This window comes from Branchiostoma belcheri, unplaced genomic scaffold (assembly GCF_001625305.1).
Source record: "Branchiostoma belcheri isolate BF01 breed outbred unplaced genomic scaffold, Haploidv18h27 scaffold233, whole genome shotgun sequence".
In the NCBI taxonomy this organism is placed as follows: Eukaryota; Metazoa; Chordata; class Leptocardii; order Amphioxiformes; family Branchiostomatidae; genus Branchiostoma; species Branchiostoma belcheri.
Genome location: NW_017803836.1, coordinates 117,541 through 126,231, shown reverse-complemented (window position 1 = coordinate 126,231; position 8,691 = coordinate 117,541). Strand labels below are relative to the sequence as shown.

The window sequence follows — 8,691 nt, the reverse complement described above, 5'->3', positions numbered from 1 at the left end:
GAAAGTCTTACTTACATCTAGACATATTCCAATAGTATTTTTATCGTTATCAATCGCTATAGTTGTTCTAATCAATTAGTTGCATAAGTGCCATTGAAGTAGAGTTTTAAAGCCGTACTAATGTTTGTAGAGAATGTCGTTTTGGTCTAGATGTTTTTAAAGTCATTTGTATATCAGTTTTTATTCAGAACTTTTGAGATGCAGGGCAAAATTTAGATTGGGTGGTAATTACTAACTAAGGTAGGATTGTTGGTTATTAATATAGGAATCACTTTTGCAATTTTAGTTGGTTTAGGAAACATTCCGTTCTGGATGGATAAAGTCAGTATATGAGTAAGAGGGGGGATGATATAAGGTAGGGAGATATTTAGTACTAATTCGTCGTGACCACACTACCAAAAATGCCAATCTTGTTTTTCTTCAGAGAAGAAAACTTTTCTTCCACTGAGAAAATTATTCTTCACCCAAGAAAAAAATCTTGTCCATGAGACAAGAATTTCAAGAAACTGCATTTTAGCATATTTTTCTTGTGGTAAGATTTCTTTTCTTATGTATCTTGGACTAAATATCCTTAGAATATTATTCTTGCAGTAAGTTTTCTAGAAAACCATTCTGTACACAAGAAAAGATTTCTGGAACTAAGATCTAACTCTTCTTGTAGCAAGAAAAATATTCTCCCCACAAGAAAAGATTTCTTGAACTAATAGCTAACTGTTCTTGTAGTAAGAAAACCATTCTGCCCACAAGAAGAGATTTCTTGAACTACGATCTAACTCTTCTTATGGCAAGAAAACCATTCTGTACACAAGAAAAGATTTCTTGAACTAAGAATCTAACTGTTCTTGTAGCAAGAAAACCATTCTCCCCACAAGAAAAGGTTAAATCTTCAACTATTATCTAACTCTTCTTGTGGCAAGAAAACCATTCTCCACGCAAGGAAAGATTTCTTGAACTAAGATCTAACTGTTCTTGTAGTAAGAAAACCATTCTCCCCACAAGAGAAGACTTCTTGAACTAACATCTAACTGTTCTTGTGGCAAGAAAAACATTCTGTACACAAGAAAAGATTTCTTGAACTATTAGCTAACTGTGCTTGTAGCAAGAAAACCATTCTGCCCACAAGAAGAGATTTCTTAAACTAAGAGCTACATTTTTGTAACTGTTCTTGTAGCAAGAAAACCATTCTGTACACAAGAAAAGATGTCTTGAAATAAGAGCTGACTCTGTTCTTGTAGCAAGAAAACCATTCTGCCCACAAGAAAAGAAATACAATGTATATAGTGCTACCTAAATATAAAACAGACAATAAATTTGAATAATGTATAACAACTAAATGTTATTTTGAAAAGCATTTGGACAGTATAGAGATGTTTATTATCACATTGATTTTTGTACAATGTATCTAATTAAAAATATAAAATCAGTCCATCAACATTCTTGGAATGGAAACAGTTTAACATTAACTTTCAAAATATTATACGATGTAACTAACAAGCCATTATGATTTCAGAATACAGATCGTATCACATTCATATCAGAAGCATATTCAGCAAAAAACTGCAGTTTTCGCATTATAGAATTGGCAAAGTCACACCCTTTGGACACCTGAAAAACAACAGGAAAGACCTGTGTTAGTTTGCATGCGTGTACTGAAGGCAACAAGTCAAAAGAGGATGCTAAAATACTATTTTATTACTTGGAGTAAACAATTTAAAATTATATCATAAAGCACTGTAATAAACTTTACTATACAATGCACCAGAGATATATGATTTGACTTTGAAATCAACCCCAATGGCGTTGTAACAATATTTGGACTATGAATTCTAAAAACAATGTCAACAGATCTTATAGGTGGGGAGGGGGCGCACTTACCTTCAATCTGTTTGGTTTCATGCTTTTTTCTGTTGCAAAGTTGGTTTCTTCAGCAAGCTTACCACGATCACCATTGCTGCACATGTACACAAGGTCCTTTTTGATTTGATTTTGACTTCAAATCTGACATGAGTCAGTAACTGACAAAAATAAGTAGCAGTAGACTTATGTTCAAAACCCCTAACTGCATTCTGGGATTTGAATCAACCAATCAGGGGTTTAGAAAAGGTCACAAAAAAAAACAAGAATGGCCTTTTTCAATCGTTCTAGGTAACATGAACAAGAACGTTTTTGACATACACAAGAAAAAAAAAACTTAAATCTGACCACATTGATGTCAGGTAAGAAAGAAATCTTCCGTGGAGATTAAATAAGGAAATTTAACTAAGTCTGAGGGAATTTTAAGATTAAAAGAATTTTAATCTTGTAACTTAGAATCTTCCCTAGAAATATTGTCTTTACTAAAGAAATTTCAAGATTCAAAGAATTCTAATCTTGTAAGTTAGAATCTCCTCAAGAAATATTTCTTCACCGAAGAAAAATCAAGATTTAAAGAAGCCTATTTTAGAAAAAATTATCTCCACTCAAGAAAAATGAGAAAATTGTTCTTGGTGCAAGAATGTAGGTAATACAGCAAATTATTTTTTCTTATTATTCTCCCCCAAAGAAAAATTTTCTTCCCATGAGAAAATAAGAAAAACAAGAAAAAGCATTTTTGGTAGTGCAGCAGCGGAATCGTTCAGATTTCTAACTATGTATGAAACTTACTATCGTTGTGCAGAAAATGAGCAAAACAAGTCTTACAGAAATTTGCCCCTAATGTCTTCAAATGCCGATTGCAAATATATCTTAATTATAACGGTATATTTGCAAACATAATGAGTGCATTGTAAACTAAATTTTCAATAGGAGATTTAGCTAAAAATGGCAGATGGACAGTTTATTGCAAATAAGCAAATTGCCTATTTATATTTCATGGGTATGAGTGAAATATAATGTTTTAAATTTCTCCTCCTGCCATTTCGCCATTATCTTCATTACGTCGAATTACCTGGAATTTGTCATGACGGTAGAGTGAAAAAAAAAGCTCAGGAGTATTTTTTTTGTTATACAGGCTCTTAAAGTGGTTTCATTTTGGTATTTACCATGTATATAATTCATGATCATATTTGACACATATGACCTACTGTATAGGCTGGCGAAGTTTCGGACTGCTAAAAATGTAATCAGACTTTGAATAATCAAACAGAAACAGGCTTGTATGCAAGTTTAATTTCCAAATAGATACATGATGACATATATCTTTAAAGAGATAGAAAACATCACAGGGGTTTTTCAGAATATCTTTTACTGAAAAGCACTTTGTTGTTTTCTAGAATACCTTTACTATAATGTAATATATTGGGGTTGGGTGACAACACTTTTGCAAAAAAGATGGGTCTTGCAATTGGGGCAATACATGAGAATTTGAGACCATTTGTTTTATACAAGAATTGGTGGTTTTAGAACACTTTATTGACCATGGGGTTTCAAAAAACATTTGTTACGAACGTAGGGTATACAAAATGTTGAATGAAGAATCGGTAAAATCTGCTGTATTTGCTCCCGAGCGAATGTTGATATTTCGTGTCATATTGCGTGTAAGTAAGTTCATAGGTTGGGACGTGTATTGACCCTATCTAGAACGGGGGGGGGTGGCTAAAAGTGCCCGCGCCAACTTTGATGTCATCTAGCGTCTGAACGGATAAGGCTAGAACCGCCAAACTTAGTGACTTTTCCTAGAATATTGTTGGCAACAAATCTGTATCAGTGGAATAAGATTATGATTTATCTTGTTGCCATGGCAACGGGTTTCTGACAGGCATTTTTGCTAAATTCATTAATTTCCGTTTCAACAACAGAATTTTATGGGTTTTATGTTACACATGGTTTCTAATAGTAATAACATCTCATAGAATTATATGTAAATTCTATCATTAAAAATGCATAATTTATGCTAATTTAATGACGTCATTGGCCAAAATCCAAGATGGCGGACCATATCATTAGATCAGGTAAATACAGCTTATTTTCCTTAAAATTTCATCAATACTCCCATTTCTTTTTACAAAAAAGGTTCATATGAACGTCTTTAGTCAGTTTACAATGTATTTTAGGCTTTATTCTGAAAAAAAATATTTTTCAAAATTCAAGATTTATGATCCAAGATGGCGGATAGGTAATATATACAAGACGTCATTTTATGACGTCACCGGTGTTTCTATGGGCAACATAAGACTTAGTTCACCCTAATATTCTGTCATGAACACTTTTGGTAAAGTTATCTCGTTTTCCGTTTAGTATTTAGGGAATAACCTATCTAGACGGTTTTGGCCAATGAAATCACATTAATGACGTCATAATGACGTCATATTACGTCACAACGACATAAAAATTGTACGTATGATTTGATGAAAAAACACCATAAATTGTATGAAAAAACACCATAATGTACACCATCCTCTGAAAATTTGGTGGTCCTACAACCGTTCGCGAGTTCTGAGGGGCGGCCGAATGAGCCCCCCCCCCCGGTCCCACCAAGCCCAAAAAAGCCCGGTCTAGATAGGGTTAATCCCTACGTCAGTCAGTGAGTACAAGTCAAAAGTTATCAAATATCGCCATGACAATACGCATGAAATCTTTAAAAAATAACACAAAAGAATAAGAGCTGAATATGAGTTATATTGTGTAAAATCATGTGTGTGTATATTTGATGTAATTTATACAGTTTTTATTTCATTGCAGACTCCTTTATCTCAAGTTCTAAGAAATCTCGTCGTTATAGATAGATACAAAGTCTTATATTGCCGGGCTGGCAAGACTGGCAGCTGGACAACTCTTCAACTTCTATATAATTTAGAATTAAACACTAATATTAGTCGCCATGAGGTGAGGAAGCTGGCCTTAGAAAAGCCATTGCCAGTTCTTTCAGATTTTTCTGAGAAGGATATCCAACTACGTCTTGCTACTTACAAAAAGTTTCTTGTGGCTCGGAATCCACTTGAAAGGTAAGCAAAACTTTTTTTTAATATGCAACTGGTATATATTAACATTACAGTTACTTCGAGTAACAGGCCTGGTGCTTATACACAGTATCTTATTCGTTTATATATGGTTATGATCCGTACTGTTTTCTTTAGAATGGCGTCCGTGTGGAGCGGTTTTTTCGCAACTTACCCTTGGTTCGGATGGAACGAGAAATATCAAAGTATGATGGAAACAATTTGCCCGAATACAACTGCAAAAAAGGTGCGACTAAAATATTTGTTTTTCACTTATCAAAAATACCAGACATTAATCTTTAAACGTAAATCTAAAATACCCAAAGTCTGGTATGCATATGATATAATTGCTCATATGAGGCTATTTATTGTTCAATCAAAAGATAGGAGAGGAGCCGCGGCTGTTTATGAATATATTCTAGGAATTGCCAAATGTATTTTCTTGTTCTTAAAGTACTTCCCATTAGGAATGCAATCCTAAAAGAATAAATGTATATAGCTGTTGATAAGCAAGGCGGTAAATTGCCCTACATGTTAACTATTCTGACCACTTCTAATTAAGCCTACTCCCTTCTAACCACATCAACGTTTTTAGTTACAAGCGAAACCCCATTCTATACCTCAATTCAAATTTGGAAGTAATATGAGAAATATCTTAAAGAAATTATATACCAAAACCTAAAAGCAGCCACATCTATACTTTAAATTCCACTTAATGTATAAAATGCTGTCTTTTACAGGTGGTTTGTGATAGAGTAACAGAAATCAAAGGGATTGGAAACCAGACTCATCAACTTGTACCGTTTAGAGCCTTTGCAAAGGCCGTAGCCGCCGCTGGGAATATAACAAAGTTCTCCAATCCACATTGGACCCCCATTAACAAAATATGTAGTCCTTGTCTGGTAAGGAACTTGATGAAATGTACCAACGATATTTTCTGATTAAAATGCTTCTACATTCAATTAATACTGTGTAATTTTGCTGCTTTCCTCGTTTTTCAGTAAGCTCGTCTTCTCAGAACTAGAACCACCACGGAATGATCTAATTTGACCTAATTACATGTGTATGCTTAATTTCAGAAGCTTAAAAAATGTTCTATTTAGCCGGTTCGCTACTTAGACCAAGTCGTTTTAGATTGTAGTAACCTACTACAAACCTACACCAGGCTTTTAATTAAGGGCCTCTTTTTGTTTCTTTCAGCTACAGTACGACTTCGTTGCCCACACTGAGAGTTTGGCTGAAGACCTGAGGACTTTTTTTCAGATAGTTGGGGTTGCTGAAAAAAACAACATATTTCCTCAAAAGCGCACGAGAATCGGGGACAAAATGCTTTTGGAAGTATTTAAGAAAGTACCAATTGAAGATATTTACCGAATTGGCGAAAGATACAAAGACGAATATGCTTTTTTTGGTTACTCTTTCGAGGACGATTTGCAAAAGCTTATCCATGTAGGTTAATGAAATGACCAGTTAATGAAGCAACTCGTTTAACCACTTGTACGCACTTTATACCTTCTTAAAGTGCCAAGATCTAACACCAAGCTTCACATGTGTTCATATGTTCAAAGGCCTAACGGATATATATGGATTGGACCAATGGATACGCAGCTACCTTGGAAATAGGAAACAAACTGTCTTTGGCAGCTTTTCATTTCACAGAAAATTCAAGAAACCAAGTGCAGTGCACCGCAGGAGAGCTACCTTGGACAATTATTATTTTCCAAATTTGTGAACAATCTTCCCACCATAACAAAGTAAAGTACAGACGTTACCTTTTGATTTTTTGATTTGATTTTATTGTTTGCACATTAACAAGACGGACAATAATAATATAAAAACAATGATAAAACAGGTGCAGGAGAGGGGAGAAGCATGGCGTGCTTATACTAGGCCCTCCTCCTCTAAACTATACAAAATTAAATATAATTAATAAATGGAAATAATACAATAGAAAATGGAAATAATACAATAAGGATAATGAAATAATGTATGGTATAAGTTAATGACAATGAAAATAAGGTAATGATAATAATTGGTATGAGTTATAATAGGAGAAAACACTAAATAAAACTACTACAGGGGGCTAGGTTCGTTAATCAGATGGTTTTTCAAAGCTTGTTTAAGTGAGAGAAGAGACAAGGTAGGATTCTTTAGGGCTGGAGTTAGTTCATTCCATAAGGTGACACCTTTGTATCTAACCGACATTTGGGCAAGAGAAGTTTTTACTAGGGGGATATGAAAATCGGAACGTTTGCGAGTTTGATAGTTGTGAATCTGAGAACGAAAATTAAAAAAGTCATCAAATGTGTGAGGGAGTTTATGGTTTATATATTGGGCTACAAAAAGTACAAGTTGAAATCTGTTTATGTCGTAAATGTTCAAAAGTCTAAGTTTTTTTAAATAGAGGCGAAGAGTGGGTGTAAAAACTAGAACCAGTGGCAATGGGTAGAAATTTTTTTTTGTAGAATTGATATAGGATGCAGAGAGGTTTTGTAGGCATTTCCCCAGACAATATTACAATATGCAAGATGTGGATAGATTAAACTGTTATAGATGGTTATAAAGGTTTTTTTGGATAAAAGATGTCTAATTTTCCCTATGATCCCGATTGTTTTTGAAATTTTATTAACAACTATAGCGATGTGGGGCTTCCAGGTTAAGCGGTCGTCTATTTGTATTCCCAAAAACTTAGCCTGAGATTCTTTGGAGAGAATGTGTTTTTTTAAGTAGATGGTGCGATTTTTTCTCTTATTTGCCCTATTTTTGCTACAAAAGATAAGATAATAGTTCTTTTTGATATTAACTGATAGTTTGTTTGCTTCGAACCATGTAATAACTTTTTCTAATTCTTGATTGGCTAGTTGGATTAGAGGATCAAAATCTACATGTGAAAGAAAGAGATTAGTATCATCGGCAAAAAGTATGAAGAACAAAATTTTGGATGCTTCAGCGAGGTCGTTTACATATAATAAAAACAAGAGGGGCCCTAAAATCGATCCCTGGGGGACTCCGCAATTTATAGGTTTGCAGGACGAAGAATTATCGTTAAGGACAACGTATTGTTTTCTATCGGATAAATAACTAGTAAACCACTTAAGTGTAACCTCTCTGATGCCATATTTGTTAAGTTTTTTTTTAAAGAATCGAATGATTAACAGTGTCAAGAGCCTTACTTATGTCTAAAAATATTCCAATAGTATATTCATTGTTATCAATAGCTGAATTTATTAGTTGTATAAGTGCCATCGAGGTAGAGTATCCCTTTCTAAAGCCGTACTGATGTTTGTACAGAATATCGTTCTGGTCTAGATGTTTTAAAAGTCGATTCTATATTAGTTTTTCCAAAATTTTTGAGATGCAGGGCAGGATTAAGATTGGGCGGTAATTACTAACTGAGGTAGAATCATTGCTTTTAAATATAGGAATCACTTTTGCAATTTTATTTGGTTTAGGAACCACTCCGTTCTGGATAGATAAAGTAAGTATATGAGTAAGAGGGCGTATAATATAAGGTAGGGAAATTTTAGTATTTTAGTACTAATTCCGTCGTGACCAGCAGCGGAATCTTTCAAATTTCTAACTATGTTTAAAACTTCGGCCGTTGTAGGTGATCCAAAAGACGTTAGTTGGCTAATTTGGCTAATTTGGAGTATTAATGTAATCAAGGGGATCTTTCGTCACCATGGGGATTTTGCTTTCCAGGGTAGGACCGACATTTACAAAAAAGTCATTAAATTCTTCGCACATCTTACTTTTTTCAGTAATTACTTGAGTA

The 8,691-nt window shown here is 34.1% G+C and overlaps 1 protein-coding gene across 2 annotated transcripts in view; it reads left to right on the top strand.

Moving 5' to 3' along the window:
- LOC109470799 (carbohydrate sulfotransferase 9-like) overlaps positions 1 to 6,685 on the top strand; it is an 11,500-nt gene extending 4,815 nt beyond the window's left edge. For both annotated transcript variants that reach the window (XM_019769878.1, XM_019769879.1), the window contains 4 exons: positions 4,660 to 4,922; positions 5,055 to 5,163; positions 5,657 to 5,818; positions 6,117 to 6,685. In XM_019769878.1, coding sequence (XP_019625437.1) covers positions 4,660 to 4,922; positions 5,055 to 5,163; positions 5,657 to 5,818; positions 6,117 to 6,374 — 792 coding nt within the window. In that variant the 3' untranslated portion in view covers positions 6,375 to 6,685. The remainder of the gene's footprint in view (positions 1 to 4,659; positions 4,923 to 5,054; positions 5,164 to 5,656; positions 5,819 to 6,116) is intronic.
- Positions 6,686 to 8,691: the final 2,006 nt, after the last annotated feature.